The sequence below is a fragment of the Gallus gallus genome, chromosome 11 (assembly GCF_016699485.2).
Source record: "Gallus gallus isolate bGalGal1 chromosome 11, bGalGal1.mat.broiler.GRCg7b, whole genome shotgun sequence".
NCBI classification, from domain to species: Eukaryota; Metazoa; Chordata; class Aves; order Galliformes; family Phasianidae; genus Gallus; species Gallus gallus.
In genome coordinates this window covers 3,232,077-3,254,176 of record NC_052542.1, presented here as the reverse complement: position 1 = coordinate 3,254,176, position 22,100 = coordinate 3,232,077, and the positions used below count along the sequence as shown (strand labels likewise).

General features: G+C 38.6%; 1 protein-coding gene across 2 annotated transcripts in view; it reads left to right on the top strand.

The window, feature by feature from the left end:
- Positions 1-22,100, top strand: part of SLC6A2 (solute carrier family 6 member 2) — a 69,035-nt gene that overhangs the window by 24,249 nt on the left and 22,686 nt on the right. For both annotated transcript variants that reach the window (XM_015292350.4, NM_204716.2), the window contains 6 exons: positions 429-666; positions 12,583-12,721; positions 13,369-13,503; positions 17,406-17,509; positions 19,601-19,725; positions 20,449-20,561. In XM_015292350.4, coding sequence (XP_015147836.4) covers positions 429-666; positions 12,583-12,721; positions 13,369-13,503; positions 17,406-17,509; positions 19,601-19,725; positions 20,449-20,561 — 854 coding nt within the window. The remainder of the gene's footprint in view (positions 1-428; positions 667-12,582; positions 12,722-13,368; positions 13,504-17,405; positions 17,510-19,600; positions 19,726-20,448; positions 20,562-22,100) is intronic.

Genomic DNA, 22,100 nt, shown 5'->3' with positions numbered 1-22,100 from the left:
CTGTCTGATCCAAACAAGCTCAGCATGAGGCATAAGGAAACTTCAGCTTTACTTTTCCAAGAAAAGTTGCCAAGGATTCTGACATGAAGATGAAATGAATTTCACTCCTAACATGGGCTTGCAGTCCTCTGCATTGGAAGAAAAACACCAGTGGAGTTGTACAAGAGCAAATTTTGACACTGAGCTGCTTAATTTCTTTCTCTGGCAAAGACAATTGGATTTCTTAAAGGCCAATCACTTTCCAACTTCGTTAATGTAATTACTTGTTTTAAGGTCAATGGTGTGCATGTAAACATAAAAAAATATATATCTGTCTGAGAATCTAAAAAAAATTTGCAATTATTTATGGCTGCGTACTAAACTACAGTGTTTGCATATACTGTCACATGTAAGATGCAATGTATAATCTCAATTTTCTTTGTTTTTAGGTGTAGGCTATGCAGTGATACTCATAGCTCTTTACGTGGGTTTCTACTACAACGTTATCATAGCTTGGTCTCTGTATTATCTATTTTCATCATTCACATTTGAGCTCCCCTGGACGAACTGCGACAACAGTTGGAATAGCCCAAACTGCACAGATCCCAAACTCTTCAACGCGTCAGTGCTTGGCAATGGCACCAAATACTCCAAGTACAAGCTCACTCCTGCTGCTGAATTTTATGAGTAAGTGTTGACTAACTTTACTATTTATTCAAAATTGTATGTCTAAGAGTGTTTCCACTGGAAGATAAAATAAAGGTTAGCATCCAGCCTGTAAAACAAGCATCAGAAGACTCAGATTAAAATGCGGTGGTAAGGTTTGATTTATATTCCTGTATGATTAAGACCCTTGCCTCTGCTAGCTTCGGTTTCTTCGGTACAAATGCAGTACTTTCCACAGAGCAACATGGAATTCAACAAAAGATACAAATCTTTCATATTATTCCATTGCGGCTCACACAAACTTTGCCAGAGCAAGGAAACAGAGGAGTGTTATGAAAAAGACCACTGCAAGACAAACCAAGCTGACTCTAAGGCTTCAAAGTAATCATTGGTTCTCCACTTGCAAAATGTCTCAGAGCAGTGCTCTCAGCAGTTCAATGAAGTGAGATGAAGCACTGAGCAGGGAGGGGAGCACCACAGTTATAAAAAGATGGACCTTTTCTAATTCCTGAGTGAAAGGACGTTCTGCAGTATGGGCCAAGACAGGCAGACACACTCAAATCAAACACTTGAAATCAAATAGTGACACGTATAAAACAATGATATAAATCTGTGTATAAATAATTACATTGTGGATCCCCGGAGGAAAATGTTATTTGATTGGGAGAAAGAGAAGAGGGTGAGCATCATGCTAATTGAATCAGCTGTTGAATCAATCCCAGTAATCAATTAATATTTCTGTGTTGGAAATGGACAGAACTCAGGGCACACATCTGCTGAGCTGTTGAAACAGAGGGATGCCACTGTTAGCAAAAAAAAAAAACCTGGTGTGTGTTACAGTGCTTGGCTAAAAGTAGGGATCTTGAGTTCTGTACATCTGAAACATTTGTGGTTGCTTGTTCTTTATTGAAGACAGCACAATAATCAGTAGAGAAACACTGTGGGCAGGGGTATACTATGCTTTGAAAACAGTAAGGGGATTTGAGTTTAAAGGAACTTACTACAATGACAAATAATGACAGCCAAGAAATCTGCTGCCCTTACAAAGACAGTATGCAGTGTGTTCAGAACTTTGTTATAAATTGATCATTTTTAGCAAAAGGCTATATGAATGCCAAGAATATGACTTTAAAGTGAACTATAAGAAATTATATCAGCATCTTTAAATAAGGAACTGTGTTATTACAGAACTTCATGTGACCAGCATTTAAAGAAAGGTTTTATTTGTAGTTGTCTTGGGCTTAAGCTTTTTTAAAGCAAAATGCAATCCTCACATTCTTGCTTTGCTCATTTATGATTTAAAGTGCATCTCTGCATTTTCAGTTATGACATCATGCTTGGGGGTGATTTTGTCTTTGTACTGGATGGTGGTGGAATCTGTGCACTATGCTTTAAGTTCTACCAATCAAGGAAATAGCTGTTTGCAGTTCTGCATGCATACTGAAACTTGACATATTAGGGTTCTTTCCTTGCCATGAAATAGACTCAAGTTACAGTTTTTAAAATGTAAGAATAAAAAGGGAATTTGACATTCCATTGTGATTTGGTTCCGGAATTTTGACAGTTCATTCCTTTAGGCCCTGTATTCTTTAGCAACTAGATTGTATTGCAAAAATGAAAAAACTCATGTAACGCAATCTGTGGCAACTGCTTTCCCATCTGTAAGAACAGGGAATCACAAGGGGCATTATGTTTATTTTATCCAGTTTATTTTTATGTTTATTTTATAATTATGTTTATTTTATAATTATCAAGTATTTGGATTACCTCATCAAGTCCAGCTGTAAAGCTCAGGTGTGGACCCATGCTTGTGCAGCTCGACTGTGTTCAGATCCAACCTAGCAAAGACAGCCCAGTTCAGAAAACAGTGTTTCATTTTATATCCAGTAGCTGCCCTCACTCCCATGGTCCTTTTTCAGCAGCCAGAGCTAGATCTTCTGACTGCAAAGTTTCATGTTAAATGCAGTGGAGTTAGGAAATAGGAGTAATGATGTAATGTTAAATTTGCTTCAATATAGCACATTTACAAAATAATGTACTGTTGTTGGATGTAGTATACTGTGAACAGAGAGTTCAAGAAAAGGTCTGACTGGTTATATTCCCTCTGAAAACCCCTTTAAGTAGAGTCTGAATATTCCCTTAAAAATATGAAGTGCCCTTACACCATCTTGCACTACTGCTTGAACTGCTTCTGAACTTGACCCTAATGTTTGCATAGGAATTACACCTGATTTTCCTTGCTACGTAGCCATTAGACACTTCTTAATTCTCATTCTAGGTTTAGGTTACATCAAGAATATATGCAAACTTATGTAAATAGGGAGACCCGAAACACCAAACATCTCTTTTGCGGTGGGAGAATGACTGAAAAGAGTTATTTCCAAAACAAGCCACAAGCATTCAGCTGATGTGGTTTCACTTAGAGAGAAGCAGACACTTGTTCTCTCTTTGGGACATAAGTCCTTCACAACGCAAAGCTGGCAGAAACTTCCTAAAACCACCCAGCTGTCAGAGCTGACTCTCCCATCTCTACCTCCACTGCAAAGAAAAAAACTGTACGAAGAGGTGGGAGTGCTGTGATGTGACATTACTGTGGTACTTCCAGAAAGGCACCACTAAGCTCCACAGAAATATGCTAATTCTCACTGCTTGTACTGAGACAGAGAAGGGAAAACTTGCTAAGGATCTAGGCCAAATCTTTCAGCTGTCCAGTGCTTGGCAGACAGGGAGAGCAGGAAGAAATCGCTAAGCCACTGACTTGGAAGAAATCACTTCAAATTGTAATTCCCATGTCAAGGCATGACAGAGGCACTCTGGCAAACTTATCTAGATTTTGTTTTCAAGCCTCAGGAGTTAGGCAATAATTTGGGCTGAAGTGGTCCTACCCTTATGCTTTCTAGAGAGTATTTCATTTTGCTGTCTGGTTTTAGTTATTCAGGCTCAATTCAAGCCAAGTTATCATTGATGTCAATGGGTCGCTTGCTTAAACCAGGAACACAGGAGGGAATGAGACCTCTACAGTACCTCATTAGAGATAGTTAAAATGAATTATAAGGCACTTGCACACTGCAAAATTAACTAAACAAACACTCCAAAATCTGATCAAAAACAGTGCCCTTCTGTTCATATTTAGTCATAAGGGAAGTCCGGGAATAAAATGTCAGTTCTGCATTTCTTTGGAGATGTACTGATTACTTCCCTCTTTAGCGGCTTGGAATTAAACACACAATGGAGAGGACATTCCATCCATTCAACATATGTTAAAATGATTCATTAAAACCATTTATTTGGAAGAACAGAAGTTCATCTCTCAAAAAAGGAAAAAGCTCCTCCATCTATTCTATAGCAGTCCTGTTTAAATATTTAATCTGCATTTGGGCATGCTTTATTTTTGTTCTCTCCATCCTTGTGCCTGGAAAGAGTTGGTTTTCATCTTGCTTTCATTTATGGTGACAATCAAGAAATACCAGTTTGGAGGAAGAAAAGCACTGCTCTTCTCATAAGTGCCTTCTCATAAGGCACGTGCCCTGTGCCTGTAAAAAAAAAAAAAAAAAAAAGTGTTCCTCCAGGAATGAATCATAACAGTTTTTTAAACAAAGTAGTAAAATTATCAACAAATCCATAGACCTACAGTTATTTCCTTCTGATACTGCTTTTCCCAGAGCTGTAACCCATTCTTTCTGTATAAGAAATTAAAACACATTTTAATAGGGAAATTTTCCCACCAATAAAGGAAGTAAAGGAAATCAGCAGAACTCACAAGTCACATTAATTTACAAGGAGGATATGAACCAAAATACCCTGCAGAAAGCCTCACTGTATAAAGTAAAGGTCAATTCCATGTAAGAGGCTTGTGCTGTGGGGTACAAGCCTTCACAGGAAATACCACCACAGACCGACTGAAGGTCCACATAGTTCTGTGACATAGCAAACAGAGTGACCAGTGCTATGGGCACCAACCTTCCCCATGTAAACATCTGTGAAGAAACCTGTCCAAAAGAGAGAAAACACCAGCTCGACTGTAAGCACCAGGAATTGTGTTTGCAAATAAAAAGTGAATCAGGCAAGATGGGGGGATACTGAGGGAGTGTTTGAATGTCTTGTTTGCAAGTTCATAGTTTGAGATTTACATAGTGCATAGTGCATCCCTGCACATCATATATTATTGACTTTTTGACTGCAGGATGTTTCTGAATTCAACCAAGTAAATTAATAATCTTTCTCTTTTTGGCTTAGTGTACAGAAATTTTTGGTTGAAAGTATTTATGCACAGGAAAAACAGCTATTCCAAAAATATTTACATGCGTGGCTTTGAAATTTGCTTTTCATGTATGCTCACAGCTCCACATTAGTTGGCCATTCCGTTACACAAAGAGAAAAGAAATGAAATGTGAGTACAGTGAAAATCAATCTGCATGTGTACACGTGTTCTTAGGCTTTGGACAGCTTTATGGAAATGATTCCTAACCCACAACAAGCCATTTTATAACAAGTTCAAAAGACTGGAGAAATAACAACTTTGCCAAGCTAACTTTTCCACAGGGTTCTCATGAGCACACATCAGGAGGAGCACATTATGCTGCAGGCATAGCAGCCTGCTTTGTGCTAACTTGCAGGAAGAATTTAACTGCTTATCTCTACACAGAATTCTTTGTAGTTTGGTAGCAGTACCACTCTCTGAGCAATCATTACAGTGGTTGGGGGCACTGCTACAGCACCTCTCCTGGGCTACCTCACGTTTGAAATCCTAGCAAGCCAAGGCAGAGGCTCTCTGCAGCACGTCCTTCTTCTTGCGTATGTTGCTCAAGGGAAAGCCAGCAGAGGTGCCACACAGGCACCACCTCTTTGGACTCACCTGGTTCTCATCAGGTGCTCTCCATGAGGTAGCACTGATGCAGTGTCTCCACTTGTGTTTGACGTTTTGCTTTCTGTAGAGGAATGGGAATGCTGAATTTGATTAAGGGCTGTGGTAACTGTGGGAGCTCACATGCTGTAACTGCTTTGCCATATGAGCTCAAACAACAAACATTGTTTCAGTAGTTTGGTGTTCATCAGAACTACTAAAGGGTCAAATGCAGGCTTTCCCCTTCTATCTCCGAATCTCGATTTAATGGGTTTAAAAGCAGATTTTTAAACCCTCTTCTTCAGAGCACTATGCAGCGTTGGATGCACTGATGTGGCACAAACAGCATGGGAGGTCAGCATTATGAAGTGAATGGGAGAATTAAACAGGGTAAGGACTTCAGTGAGTTGAAATAAACATTCTTGGTGAATGAAGACCTTAGTCCTGGTGGCCATTTACTATTTCAGAATGATTGTGATTCAAGAAGAAACAGTTTCATTCAGTTCAAATATCAATTTACAACTGGCCAACCAGGATGCCACCGGTAAATTATGTTTCTGAAAGTGATTCCCAATGTATAATTTGAAGCCTATCATACTATATAGCTCCATTCTCCAACACAAGAGGGAGCTGAAATAACTTGAGAAATGGAAAGACCCAGGCATGAAAGACAAGGCAGGAAGGACTGGGACAAGGACAAGACACACCAGGGCTGGAGTGACTGAAGGCAGGCTCACTTCTGCAGAGCCCAGGCACAGCTCACAGGTGTACCCATGCTGCAAGCTGTGGGAGAGGCACATGGGGCACACATAGCCGCACAACTCCGATGGCTTTTTGCACAGTTATATGTCCCAGCACCGCTCTCCAAGATTGCTGGCTGGTGGAGAGTACTCTCCTAGAGCCAGGCTACCGTCCTGCTCTGCAGTGATGCTACTTATACCTGTGACGTCAGACCTTTCCCAAGCTCTTTAGCAAGCACCACGGAGGCACCCAAAAGCTCAGACAGCAGCTGCACATACAGCAGAGCTGAGATTCCACACACAGTTTCTCAGGTGCTAGCACATCACACCCAGCCCCACAAGTACAGTATAGGGATCTGTGCCCGACCCACATGGAACCAGCTCTGGTCCCGTGCCCCACACAGCTGTGCACATACAGCTTGTCTGTAACTGCTATGGAAACAGCATGACAGTAAAAGCAGTGCTGCATCTGCACCAGGAGCATGGCAAACTGCAAAATACCCCATCCAATGCTACTTAATCTAGAGAGCCTTCCAAAGGGAAAAGAAACAACAGTATTTCATACCCCTAAGGAAACTAGCAGCAAGGACAGCTGAACCATGATTGCACAACTATATAAATGCAAGAGATACATCTAGGAGAGCCTTCTAAATGAGTACAATTATCATGCCTCAAATTGCTTTCTAAATTGAGTATGTAATTTCTATAGACTGCTCACTGTGTACACTGTCAGTGCTTTTAGCATCTTCAATCTACAATTTGCATTAAATTTTAAATCACAAAAGCTAGTCTAACTGCCAGGATAGGGAACAGAGCCCAGAAGATCAGTTCTATAACTATTTATATCTTTATCAATTTACTCAATACTCATTCTATGAGAGAACCAGTTGGGCTTGATCCCTCAAAAGTGAATACTAACTTGAAGAAATACTTGGCCAACTCCCTAAATTTTATTTTTGAAAGCCATAGCACATTTGTTTTGCATTCATTTGCCATCTCCTCCAAAACTGAGATTTAGCAGTCATTCCTCAGAGACAACTCTGCACTCCGAAGTGATGTTTACAAACACTAAAATCAAGCAATTTTGTTTCTAATGAAAGCTTTCTGTTGGAAGAATTTCAATTTTTCAGACTGTAAATCTGTTAATTAACTTGCTGATAAATTGATTACATTTTTCCATCTCAAATCTGATACAAGCCATCTAGAAATTGTTTGGATGAAAGACATCTTTCTATGGATCACATCAAATTTAGGTTAATTACTTTCCCATTAAATTATTTTTAAAAAATGGTCTGAGCCCATAGAGTTATGTGATCATATTTGTATTGAACAAATAAAATCATAATTGATTGGAAAATGAGGCTTACTCCAGGATCTTTAACTTCACCCTTTTGGATAAAAATGTACTAAATTTCTAAAACAGCCACTGAGATCTCCCCAGGGATGAGTTACAAAAATGTTTCCTTAGAAAATCCTTAGAAAGAATCAATCTGACAAAATCTAGGAGAATTCAACACCTAAATCTCTTACTCTCTCTTTTCTCGATATGGATTAATGTTCTGAAGTGACCAAAAAAATGAAGAATTTTCAGACCAAGACCCTTAGCAGTTCTTTTTCTTCTGTGTTGTTCCTTCTCTATACTCATCTTTGAACACTTCCCTAAAGAATAAGTTCTCAGTGTGGAGACAAAGGAAAGGGCTATAGAAATCTTCATTGTGTGGATGGGAACACTAAGACACAGGTTTGTGTCACAAGCTTTTACTAGAGTTGTGACTCCTCAAGTTACTGAGTCGCTCTGAGCAGCTACCCCCTGCCTCCCCAGTAACCTATCTTTTGCGGGTTTATATGTGAGCACCCAACAGATGGGCTTCCTGTTGGCTGTCTGGCACCACATTAAAGAGGAACCAAGAGCTTCACAAAGACAAAACAAAAGACAGCAAACAACTTGTCATTTGCTGATTTCAGTAGAGGTGAACTTCTTATCTTTGGCTGATTGTGGTGAGGAAGAAGGGCAAGAACTGGTGCCAAAATTATAGTCTGACTTGTGGAATCTTCCCAGCAGGGAGCACTGGGAATGGAAAGACCAGCATAAATCTCCTGGAGAGAGAAATTGGAATCTCTGAATGCAACTTCAAACTGAAATGACTTTATGTTCCTGCTCCTCTGGCAATTAGGCAGACAGACTCTTGGGACTTATATTTACAGTCTCAAATTCATTGCAAATGTAATTTACAGTCTCTTACATGGAAAGTAGTCTTGGCATAAATCAGGCTCCTTTGCACAAATGGCTGATAATTTCTTATTAGCTCCTCTTTTATTCAGCTCAGCACAATAAGTCCCTGTTCCATTTTCCATCAGCTCATCTGGTAGTGTCTATTCTCCACCCCTCCTCATAATATTTTCTCATCCTTTTTGCATATATTTCTCATCTATTATCACTTTTTTTTTTCGATAATGAAGATCTCCAGGCAAAATATAAATTCTTTATGTCTTATTGCCTCTAATTGTTGCCTTCTCTCTGACTCAGCTGTGACTTTTGAGTTTATTTTATTAGATATAGACAAAAATCTCTATACTTAGGAAACAAGAATCATTCTCAGTAGTTTTGAGCACAATTTAAAGAAAATGACAGAAAAACTGATACCAATGTTGGAAATATCCAAATAATTTTGTCAGGATAGTATCTCTGATAAAGCAGATTTTATTCGCAATTGCAATGGCGGGCGTCCCACAAGCAGGAGAGCGCACTTATGGGCATGGATATGACAGCTTTTGTACCTTGTTTCTCCCCCCACCCCGGCCCTTCTTGCCTCCCCTGTTTCTCCACTGGCTGTGTACTCCAGGTTTACAATCTTATCAAAAGGTTTACATTTATTAATTACTTGTTAATTCGTGTGTTATCTGGTGTCAGTCAGTAGCAGTCCTGTTGTCTCCAAGATGTCTCAGTACCCTTCTCATTCGTATTGATATGGTGATTTTCTTCAGAGTCTTTGTTAGACACTTTACGGAGGGGGGGGGGGGGGTGCCAGATTTTCCTCAATACGTTCTTCAGGCACTCCCTAAGGCATGTCACAAGTTGTCCTTTTAATTTGTGCAGGATATTCTTGCAATGTGTGTGACGTATATTTTTTTATGCTGGCTATACATAAGTTGTTACTAGCTTATATATGTATGCATATATTATTTTACTTATATACTGAGTATACATTGTTGGGGAAGGTTTATCTAGAGGATGAGCAATGAAAACTACCAGAGAACCCTGATAAAGTAGAAAGACCCCTGAAAAGAGTTATTAATTGTAATAAAGGAGCCAAATGGTAGCAGAGGTAATGAAAGTAACAAAATTCTTATCTTGTTTTTGATGCAGAAACAACATTCAATTCCCACACCAAGTGCTGCATCTCACCTGGCTCCCTGAGGCGGGGATTTAAGAGATCACTTTATGCTACTTTGCCTATGACACGTACACATATTTACAGCACTGGGAAATGTGACAGTCTTGCAGTAAGACAACTTCAGTATAGGAATGGATGCGGCATCTTGCATTATTCTGCTGTAATATCAACAGGTTGAACTCGGGTGTTTCAAGCTCAAAGCTTTATGAATGGAGAATCTTGCAGTACCACTTATTTCCCATTTTCTCCTTTGTGGCCATTGCAAGGGAAGTGACAGAGTATAGTCTAAAGGAGCCAGGCAGGGATCTATAACTCCACTTGCTTTAGGAGAAACAGTGAAAGCAGCTTCGGTTGCTCCTGAAATAAAGTACTACTTGATGGGAAGCAGGAATGACTGTGGCATAATTGAGCTGCTAACTAGTAGCATCGCTGATGTATGGTAACTTTGATGAACTTGATGAATGCTAAACTCTTTTCAGATTTGCCCTTTTTCAAAAAATGACTGTTTTTCAAAGTACGTTCCAAAGTTATTCTTCAAGCCAAGAAAGTCTGGTCTAATAGTTTGCCTGCTGCTTCTCCTCTCCGTCTATTCAGATGTCAGCACATCTGAATCCTAATCACAGTCTAGTTACTAGATCTCTTGCTTTGTGCTGCAGCTGGAACCCAAACATAACCTCTAATTGGTAAACACTCATGAATTGCTTCCCAGCAGCTTTCAGAAAGGGCATTTTTCAGAAAGCTTCTAGGACTTAAGAGGTCAGAAAGGAAAAAAAATAAAGGAAGAGGAAGCAAAATCCACCAGGATTCAATCTCAGAAACAGCAGTGGTCTATGAAGATTTCTTTGCTTAGCTGCTCAGTTACACAGCTGTTTAAACTGGCTATAGAATATTTTTTGTCTTCCTATTTTATGATCCCTTACCCTGATTAAGGGAGCAGAACTCCTGGTTTGGAGATGCTCCTGAAAATCCTGGGAATCCCACACTTGAAGTGGCAGTTCTGTCAAGTGTTCTTAACAGCAAGACACTGCTAGCTGCTCCTTGGAAAGCAATCAGAAGGAAGCAGGCTTCTTTTAAAATTCAGAAAAATGTTTAGACAGGAAGAATAAAAGATTAAATGGACACAAAGTGCAAGTTCAGATTCTGTTTTTCTAAAGGTTCATCTACACACTGTAACCCAAAGGACTTTCTTTATAGCATCCAACTATAATAATGGTAATAGTATAACTGTGATAGCACAGACTGCAAAATTTCTTCCAGTCTCTGGACAAATTTTCTTATCTGAATCTGTGACACTTTTCCCAATTATATTTAACACTGCTCAAACTGGTAAGTTTAGAACAGAATCAAGCACCTGCCCAGAATCCATTCACACTTCTGGATCCCCATGAAAACACACACTACTAGCAGAAATGTGAATAGCTTCCATTCACTCTCTAAGGAAAAGCTGAATTAGATCCACACACCAGTTTACATTTAATGATTTTTTTTTAAATGAGATATCAAAAAATCTGCCTCTCACCATTTTGCTGTTTCAACAGATAACAGATAAGGACTTAGCTATACAGTTTGTGTAATAAGAGTTAAACTCATCTCATACATTCTAAACAGGAAGGTTCTTTGAATATACACCACAGACACACTGTCATTACTCTTTTAATGCCTTACATGTAATTATCCTTATAGTGTCACAGGAATCGAGCAGCTGTTTATTTTAGGAGGATGCTTTCTAAAAGAATCTTTTATTCAATTGAAGATGTATAATAGCAGCCGTCCAAGAATACAGTATTTCCTACTGAACATGAGAAGCTACAGAAGTAGGACTGTTAAGTTCTTGGCCAATCACAGCTAGATACCTTTGGTATAAAAATGGAATTATATGCTACACTTGTAGATTACTAAATGGGTTGTATCAGCGGGCCTTTATTTTCCCAGCATGTTTCTACAGTTAAATTAGTATAGAGACTTATTCGGTTTTCCCCATTTAAGTTGACACAGATTGGCTCTGCCTCAGAGTTCTATGCGACTCATATCTGGCCTGATAAGACAAGTGCTGAAGATAACTCTGAAGTACCAGCTACCTAGTAAGTGAACGTATGCACAGTTAGTGGGGCAGGAATTGACTCCTCAGGCTTTACTGTCCACGTCTTCAGTCATACAGGGCAAATCACTCTGTACTTCAGTTTCTCCAAAATGTAGTTATCTTGTACATATCAAGGTCCTCCACTGATAGGGGATTCATCAATTTCAGTTTGTGTTATCACAGTGCTCTGTTATCACAGTGTCGATTGACATCAACTGTCTATTTTACTCAAACAGTGCATAGCAAATAAAGGCAATAGAGAAAGAGGATGAGAAAGATAGAAAGATCACAATTATTTGTTCTGAATGGACAATAAAACACAAATAAATTGCATCCCCAAGCCAATGCCCCATAGAGCTGTTCCAGAACCAGGAGTTAGCTCTGCAGTTGCCTCCTAGTACAGGGCTCAAACCCAGTACCATTCCTCTTTGCAAATATAGCTCTAAGTGAAATATTTCCATGTAGATCTGAACAAGCAACACAACCCTTCAGCAGCACAGAACAGATGGGAGGAAGGGAGATCCATGGCATTTGCCCACATTCCTCTGTCTTGTGCGCACATTGTGTTTTGACAATTCTAATGGTGGACATCACCAGTCCTTGGGAGAAATACTCTTTCCTACACTTCTTTTTGTTTATCTCAAAAGAATTACTCTACTCTACTAAGCAACAGAATTTCTTCTGCTATTGTCCCACTATCTCAACTATGTGCTCAAAGAAACTAGAAGATAATGAATGAGCTTCCAAAATAGACAACATATGGCTGTAGGGCAGCTCCTAGTACAATGCAGCATCCATTTGCACTGCCCACAGGATGGGATAGATGTAAGCCCTTTTCCCCCAGTGACTTGGCTTTGTTTCTGTGTATCTGGTATGCAGGCGAGGAGTTCTGCACCTGCATGAAAGCCGTGGAATCCATGACCTTGGCTTGCCTCGCTGGCAACTTTCCCTCTGCCTCTTGGTGGTGGTAATCATTCTTTTCTTTAGTCTGTGGAAAGGCGTGAAGACTTCAGGAAAGGTAGAGATAATATTGTCCTTCTATCTCACCTATGTTCTTTGTCTCCTTTAAGAAGTGTCCTTATTTTAGGAACAAAAGGCTAAATCACTGCATCTGAGGGATCCTGAGGGACTAAATCACGTGAGACACCTTTGTATATGTGCAGTGGAAGGACATAATCCGGATTCAGCCTTTATTTTATCTACAAATTCTGCTTGCATGATGTTTTGACTGGAAATTTTACTAGCACATTTTCAATTCTGCATTGGTAGTCTCACCCAAAAAACACTTTGAAAGACACAGATGCTTTAAATTGTCTGATGTGCATCCCATTCTTAGCCAAACATGCTGATGTTTTCATGGTTTATTGTTACATAAAATGCCATGGGAAGGAAAATAATTGCCTAAGAAAAGGAATTTGAAATTACACCTTGATATCCTTCAGAAACACCTCACCAAAAATTCTGGGGTTAGATTTTCTTGGAAGTATCACTGCCTATCAAGCAATGATGGCAGACCCTTCGTTATACTCTACAGTGTTTCCTCCAAGGCATACTATAAAGACCTGCTCCATAGAACTGTATGGACAAAACCAAGAAAGTATTTTTCACACATTCTTAAATCTTCTGTAACAACTTACTAATCTTTAGGATCTCTGTTGTCTGCAGGTTGTATGGATAACAGCCACTTTGCCTTACGTTGTATTATTTGTCTTGTTAATACATGGAATAACCCTGCCTGGTGCATACAATGGAATAAATGCATATCTGCATATAGATTTCAGAAGATTAAAAGAAGCCACAGTAAGTTTACTCTACTGCTCTCATTCTGTATTATTAAACCTGTTACCACCGTTACTAAACTGAAATTATTAGATCTAAATTCTGAAAATAATACAGCCACATTTCTGCTTTTGAATAAGCATTCCCACTATTTCTGGTAGTCTGAATCTCCAGCATCCTCCATCACAGGAGTACCTTAGCCTGAATTCAGACTGCACTGATCACTAAGAAACTGCTCAAGGGCAGTTTCAGGTGTGCTTGTCCCTTGAAAAGTCCACTCTTTGACTGTGCACCCTGTAAATAACACAAAAATATATTGCATATGAAAATTGAATTATAGAAAATTCAGCTCTCTAAAGGCTGAGAATTACTTCAAGAAAAAAATTTTGCTTTTTGAATCACTTGGCAAAACATTAACCTGGCAAACAAAAATCCAGGCCTATAAGCACTGTAATAAATAATACCCTGACTTAGTATAACTCACCTAATCATTGCCATTCATCTGAAGAACACACTCAATAGCATGGTGTTCTCATCTTTCTATAGAAAGTACTGTACATTTCACTGTATCATTTAACATTGTGTGACATTCTCATGAAATCCACCCAAACCAACTCAATTTGTGGAGTACTGTGAAAGTATGAATTATTTCATCCATTGTAAGGCAAGACCCACAAGTATAGTCATTAACTGATGAAATTGTCAGCATTTCAGACCAACAGAGAACAATGATCTAGTGAGTACAGGTAGATCTTTCCACAGTCCTATTCTAAAAATAATGCTGTCTGAGAAACAACTCACAATATTTCTGTGGATAGACCATTCAGACAGATACAAAACTGAAAAGCAAGGATGTAGTTCTACTAGTAGGAAATGAACTGTCTTGAAAATTGAAAAGCTCTTAGAGATGTCTATGTAGTCTGTGTGTAGTTTAACTGTATGTTTCCTATACATTCTATCATGATTTTTCATCTTTTAAGTATTACTGAGAAAAAAGATCACACATTCTGGATGTCCATGGAGCTGTGTCAGCTTGCATCAGCTCTGAATCTAGGCCTCCATACTCACAGCTGTCTTCTGTGTTTGGAAGGATACTTCGGTGCACTGCTGTTTCTTGTCCTAACATTTTTGCAGCTGCTGCTTGGCTGACCCTGAACATATTTGTTGCTGACTAAGTTTTTCAGATAACTTTAAAAAAAACATCTGCTCTAGAATAAGAGACTGAAGATCAGTTATAAGGAGAAGATCCCCGAACTGCTTATCATGTCAGCCTCCCCTGCTGGCCCACAGGGCCACCTGCTGCAGCACTGGGTTTGCATGTTTGATCTTTGTGCTCAGCCCCAAAGAATAGACACTTGCTTCAGTTCCATGTCAGCATTTCTGATTCTCATTTATTTCTTTCTCCCAAATGATGAACAACAAAAATGAAAGTCATAGTGATGACCTGCAGGAGTCTCTGCTGGTGCTCCTGCACAGGGCACTAAAGCATCCTGCAAAGGATCTATGTTAAGGTACTCTCATTTTCTAAGGCCATGTACTGCACAGCAATGAGAAAGCCATAAGACACCTCAGTTCTCATTGATATTGAATCCACAGATGGCCTCTCTTATGGAATTAAATCAGGCATGGAGAAGCAGGTACTCACTCTTTCATATACCTTAGCAAGTCCTCTGAAGAGTACATAGCATCTAGAGGTACACACAGTGCTTCTTATCCACACAGCACAATAATTCTTTAAATCCATATACACAAGAAAAGAATGTGCATTTAAATATATAATAGTATAAATAACCACAAAGAAAGCTGAGAAGACTGATGACAGTCTACTGTCAAATGTTTGATTTTTTTTTCATTTCCATAAGAACAGTGTCTTACCATAAAGTAGGTTTTAACGTTAATCAATCAGAATACATTTAGTACAGACTATGGACATTAACTGCAGAAGAACCAGTCCCAGTTATCATTTTCTGTCTCATTTCATTATAAAAAAGATAATGTTTTGCATTTAGTCTTAGTCCTAACAGAATTTCTAGTTTCTGTTCTTTTTTTGTTTAACTTGATCTTCCTAGTAGGTGATTAGGAAATGGAAATTATGAGCAAAGACTTTTACTGGACAACTAAACATATGGGAAACTCCTTTGGTAGGTGCCTGCTGATCTCTTACTTGCATCAATAGGACTTACACAGAGACTTAACAGTGCTTGAGTAGTATGAGAGGGGAAATATGATGAGTAAAACTTCACTGGCAAGACACAGAAGAGCCACTAGCAACAAATGCCCTGTGATAATAGCACACAGATATAAATATAACTTATGAAATAAAGCATCTTACAAAAATCAGGCATACAATTTACGGAAAGTGCTTTCTGAAAAAAAAATAAAAGAAGGAAAAAAAATACAGGAATTTTTACATTTCTCCTGCATTCTCACCCACAATGCTCTTTGAAGAGTACAACCCTATTTGACCTCCACCTTTGTGTGGAGGCAGAATATTAAGGTATAGATAGGTATAAGAGGATTGAGCAAGGAATTCATTTTAAGGGATTACATTCCTATTTAGTAAGAAATCCACAATCTTAATCCCTATATGAAATGCAGCTTGAGAAAACCATATCTACCTTCCCCCTGGTTTACAGTAAACATCATGGATTGTTCTTTGAAGTAATTATCAACTCTCAATAGTTATCTTCAAACCCAGAGTTCAATGAGCAGTTTTCAGCCATCAGCAACCAGTAGTTGAAAGTGTCTGCAGTGAGAAAGCGTAGATCACTAGCGTAAATGCTCCCATGCATCATGTTAAGTTTGGATAAAGCTCTCTTTCCTTGGCTTGGGTCAAACACGAAGGCTTAGCATTGACATCCAGATGGATTGGATAGAGTTCATAAGCATCCTAGATACATTAGAGTGTCCCTACTAAATAGATAAATTGAGTCTGATCTTGTAGAGAGGGATGAAAATAAAATCCAGTGCTTTTAGTAGTCTTGAGCACTTGGCAGATTTAGCCAAAGATGAAGATTTTGTTTTTAGAAATGCTGAGAATTATACACTCCATTGACTCCGTTGCCCTTGATGAATTTGGCTGGAAGGTGTTTATTTAAATAAATATCTCTGTAAAACAACCGTGTAAAAGAAACCCTCATTAATCAGTGGAGACTATTGTCAGGTTTCTGATCCAGAAGACCAGCACTGTGGCGTTGTTCCTGACAGCTGTCTGCACATCATGAGTGGATAGCATGCTGGAGAGTCATTTCAGAAAATGTTACAGCATTTTAAAAAGTTTTCCCTAGTGGACAATTCTTAAAATGTCTGAGCTGTGTGTAACCTGACATTTAATGACTGTCACAGGAGGAACTCCTTCTCCAAACCAAAGAGAAAGAAAGCGGAAAAAAACTTGGATAGTTTTGTTCAGAGCATTTCAGTCACACTTCAGCATCTGAAGAAAGCATCATCTAAAGCATAATTACAGTCCCATGAATAAAGCTCTTTTATGGGAAAGAAAATGTCCTGTAACTCTTGATCCAGAAATTATTTTAGGCATTTGGTTGTACATTCCAAACTAACTTGGAACAAGAACTAGTGGAAATCATTCCTGTAAACCAGGAGAAAAATCCATGTAATCAGTTCAGTACTCATCAAAAGCTCAGAAGTATAGAACCAAGTGGACTACAGAGGCAGTAGCATGCATGCTCTGCAGGCTTGTACACTGCATTAGCCTTTACCTTTTCCTGTTAAGGGATGTCAGACCATGTCTGTGTTACATGCTGGGGATGAGTTGGTGAGTGCTGAGCAGCGCTTAACATTCCTGTGAGCATGAGAACTGATCATTTATGTTCAATACCAGTTGCTTTTTACCATCCTCTCATTTGCCTGATATATCTTTTATACTGAACTGACACTCTGACAATGTTGGTGTCGTTATGCAGGTATGGATTGATGCAGCTACTCAGATATTTTACTCCTTAGGAGCTGGGTTTGGTGTTTTAATTGCATTTGCCAGTTACAATAAGTTTGACAACAACTGTTACAGGTAAGACAAGCTATTCTTTCACTACTGCTTCAGAATAATGCTCTTTTACTCGTTAAATGTAGCAGGGATAAATGCTAAGATACCTTTTTTTGTCTTCAGTCATGTATTAACGATGGTCAGACTTGTGTAGACATAGCAACCAACCCAAGACTTGAAACAGTCTTACCAAAATTTTTAGCAGCTGGAACCTGCCAAAATATCTGCTGCACTGCAAAACAGAATGGGATTAGGGTTAAGACTTTAGACAGCTGTGTAAACTGTGCTTGTGTTTGCCTTTCAAACATACCATTAAGAGCAACAGTGAACAGAGGATTAAAGCTTACTAGTCCAGGAGCTAAAAACAGAAGGATTCCTGTTTCTAGAACTGTTTTAGGTTGTGTGAGTGTTTCGATATTTTATGTCGAGCTCCAATTTAGGAACATTTTTAAATCAAGTCAGCTTTTAAGTGTTCTGCTGAATCACTGCCATGCAAATCCAACCAAAGCCGTTCTGCACCTCCTGAGAACTTCCAACATTTAGAAGTTTTGTTAACGTTCCATCTTGGAATAAAAACAAGCATCTGTTTTTAAAAAATTCCCTTGCTATATAAATTCAGAAAGAACACATTATAAATACATTGTGAACTGTTGGATAGCAAAAACATTCCACTGAAGGGATCGTAGAATCATAGAATGGTCTGGATTGAAAAGCACCTTAAAGATCATCTAGTTTCTCTCTCTCTCACACACACACACACACACAGACATATCCGCTGTGGGCAGGGTTGCCAACCACAAGACCAAGGATGCAAGAGGATATAAAGATTTGAACAAATATGGATGCATTGAAACCTGAAAGCATGGAATATTTTCACTGACTTCAGAGAACTTTATAATTAACCTGGAGTGACTTTAGATCCCCTTATTGTTTACAGTAGGTGATACTAGCAGGTTTGAGAACCCTTCACCTGGAAGTCTAACCACAGCAATTGTCCAAATATCACTTATTGTCTTCTGCAATTGATTTTGCATTAACCTTACAAGTAGCTTCCTGTATAATAGTTTTTTTTTTTCTATATTCTAAGGAATTTTGCTCTGTAATGGAAGAAATACACTTGAAACTATGAAAATACCAAAGACTATATGTGAAATTATATTATTTAGTTCTTAGCTTGCTATATTTGTCCAGTGTTACTTGATAAGACCTGCTTTCACTGTAAGACAAATTCTTTAGTGTTGTCAAAGCGTAGCAATATCCAGAGGAGAACAAAGTTTGGTATTTGCCACCTATGTTTCCAGGTAGCATAACTAATAAAAGGAAATATTTACTTTCTGCTTATTGAAGCACCGTTTGGCATCACTAATGTTCACAGAGATATTCCCTATGTTCTAAATGTAATGTGCAGCAGAAGGATACTTATCAGCTATTCTGCAGGTTAGGGAGGCATCTACATTAGAGACACATGGCCTGACTGTCCTCAACCTATGTTTAGTGATAGGGGCTGTTAATACAAAGGAAAACACATATATCTATCATGATACTGTGGCAGACTGAAAAAATGACAGCTTTGCTACAACAGCCAATTTGGTTTAAAGGTTAAATATTATACAAATTGATTTAAAAAGTGGGTTGTGGGTTTGTTTTTCAAATATGCCTAGCCAGCTTCATCCCTAGATGAAGGGACCTCATTACAGCAGATAACTATCATTAATCTGAATGGTAGCACAGCTTGCTAAAACTGTGCTGGAGTTATCTGAAAATGTTCCTGCATATCTGCTCACATGAATTGCTTCTGACTATTTTAAGTATTCCCTGGTGAGGCCCTCTCTTCTCAGGCCACTCTTTTCCTATGTTATCACTACAAGGATGATGAATTTACTCCTTGATATCATAATATAGCTTTACCGATTTTCTTTTTGAACAGAACTTAGCATTAAATCAAATTAGGAAACAGAAGTAGGTCATCTCGTAGTGTAGTATGGTGATATGAGCTTTTGATGTTCATGACAGTTGTATAATTGGGAAGAGTCTTGTGAAACTGCTATCTTTATAACAATCCCCACCTTAATATTGTTTTATTTTCTACTGGGCTATTTTTCTCTCCATCATTAGGGATGCTTTGCTGACTAGTACCATTAACTGTGTCACAAGCTTCATCTCAGGATTTGCAATTTTCTCCATACTGGGCTACATGGCTCATGAGCATAAAGTTAAAATTGAGGATGTAGCCACTGAAGGTAAGAAGTGAATTTCACACTACTTTTAATCCTCCCTTTTATCCACCATTTCCTTGCAAATATGCTTATCCTTGTTTCAAACAAGAGTTAAATCTCATGGAATTGACCTCAATTAAATTACTTGGAACTAAAACTACATGTAGGTGCCTTGATGAAATGTGAACTGTAAACTATATTGATTCATCTCAGCTCTGCTGCATTGAGGTTCCCTAGCATCTTGCCCCTCACAAGTTCAGCAAACAGATTTACCACTGTATAGAATCTTAGAGGAATGTTGCACTTTGATGTCATAGGTAAATGTTTTGAGTAGTTCTAGTGCAGTTAATTGCAGTCCTTTTACTTGTAACAGGTCACCCACGGTTTCCTACATCTAACTTATCACATCCAAGAATTCTCTTGTCAAACAGCATAGTCTGCATTCACAAGGATCTTTTTTTAATACATGACTGAAAAATATCCAGTAAGACTGTGAATGCCATAGATTATTAAAAATGCAAAAAGAATGGAATGGATTTTATCCTCTAAACTGTGATGAGTAAAATATTAAAGTATTTTGGATACATTTCTTGTATAATGCAAGTTTTTGTTTTAACAGCTACTCAGAATGTGATGTGGACTGATGTAGGAGTTAAATTAGTCATACCTTATCTCATTCAAATACACACTATCATGAAGTTAAGAGACATATTTTTGTATTATGTCTCTTTTTCCTTTCTATTTCAGGAGCTGGTTTAGTTTTCATCCTCTATCCAGAGGCAATTTCAACTCTCTCAGGATCTACATTTTGGGCTGTGGTATTCTTCATCATGCTCCTTACTCTTGGCATTGATAGCTCTGTGAGTATTTTTTCTTTCTAGCCTTGACCATTCTCCTTTGCAGCTAGAGTATAAGAGGAAACGTATCTACTTTAAACAAGGGTTTTGTTGCTTTTTAAAGAAACATTGTGTACCCTCCCTGAATCTGCTTTCAGTCACAGCCAACATACCAATGGCATTACTCCTTGCAGTATATTTAATTAAAGACTCACAATATTGAAAAGGTTTAGGAATAGATAAAAGTAACTTACAAGCCAGAAAACTAATCACTTCTTTTTTATGACCTTTGAGAAGGGCTGTTCATCAACATTTATTACTATTCCAAGGTACGACCCAACATCACTGCTACGAACAATTACTACTATGAACCTGCAATGAGATTTTGGACTCTACTTGTAAAATGCAAGCTGCAGTATGGCACTGAGGAGTTTCTGGAAGAGATTTGCACATGTGCTGAATTGCACTCATCTGCTAAAAACAACGTCTGATGCTGGCCTGTTTTATTTATTTTTTCCTAGAAGCAGTAATACAGAATTTCTTGTAAATTTAATTATAATAATTGTATCAGAATAATTGTATCAGAATATTTCCATGGCAGTTTGATTTTATTATCTTACTATATAAATTCTAACTAATATAAAATGAAGACTGAGAAATACTGAAACACCTTCTTTTCACAGTGAGGAAGTAACAATCAATAACTAGGAATGACAAAATATGCTTCACTTTGCAGATGAATTCAGTATTGCATGTGACTTCCCAGCTGTTGCTCAACACTGAAGGAGTGCATTTGACCTTTCTGCAATGTGATGGCTTATACTGTACCATGATACTCACAATCACAGAAACTTCAGACTTACAAAATTTACCCCAAAGGCCTGAAATCATAGAATCACTAAGGTTGGAAAAGACCCACAGGATCATCCAGTCCAACCATTCGTTCGCCCTTCACCAATGGTTCTCACTAAGCCATGTCCCTCAACACAACATCCAAATGCTCTTTGAACAGCACCAGGCTCGGTGACTCCACCACCTCCCTGGGCAGCCCATTCCAGTGCCTGACCACCTTTTCAGAGAAGTAGTATTTCCCAAAGTCCAGCCTGAACCTCCCCTGGCACAGCTTGAAGCCATTCCCTCTAGCGCTATCACCAGTTACATGAGAGAAGAGGCCAAACCCCAGCTCACTACAGCCTCCCTTCAGGTAGTTATAGAGTGCAATAACATCTCCCCTGAGCCTCCTCTTCTCCAGACTGAACAATCCCAGCTCCTTCAGCCACTCCTCATAAGGCCTGTGCTCCAGAATCTACAAAATCTACATTCTTACTCAGAAGTTTCAGCCCAGATTATATCTGGTTGTGTAGCTTAGTCATCTTTCATCTAGAATTAAACATGGAGGATGGAAAGAAAAGATTCAGGTCAATGAAAAGACATGAATGACCAGCACAGAACTGGGAGAAGAAAAAGATCCATGTTTAGATCTAAAATAGTTAATTATGCAACAGTGATAAGTTTAAGACAATATCTAGAAACATTTGAGTGACAAAGACAAGGCTTTAGATT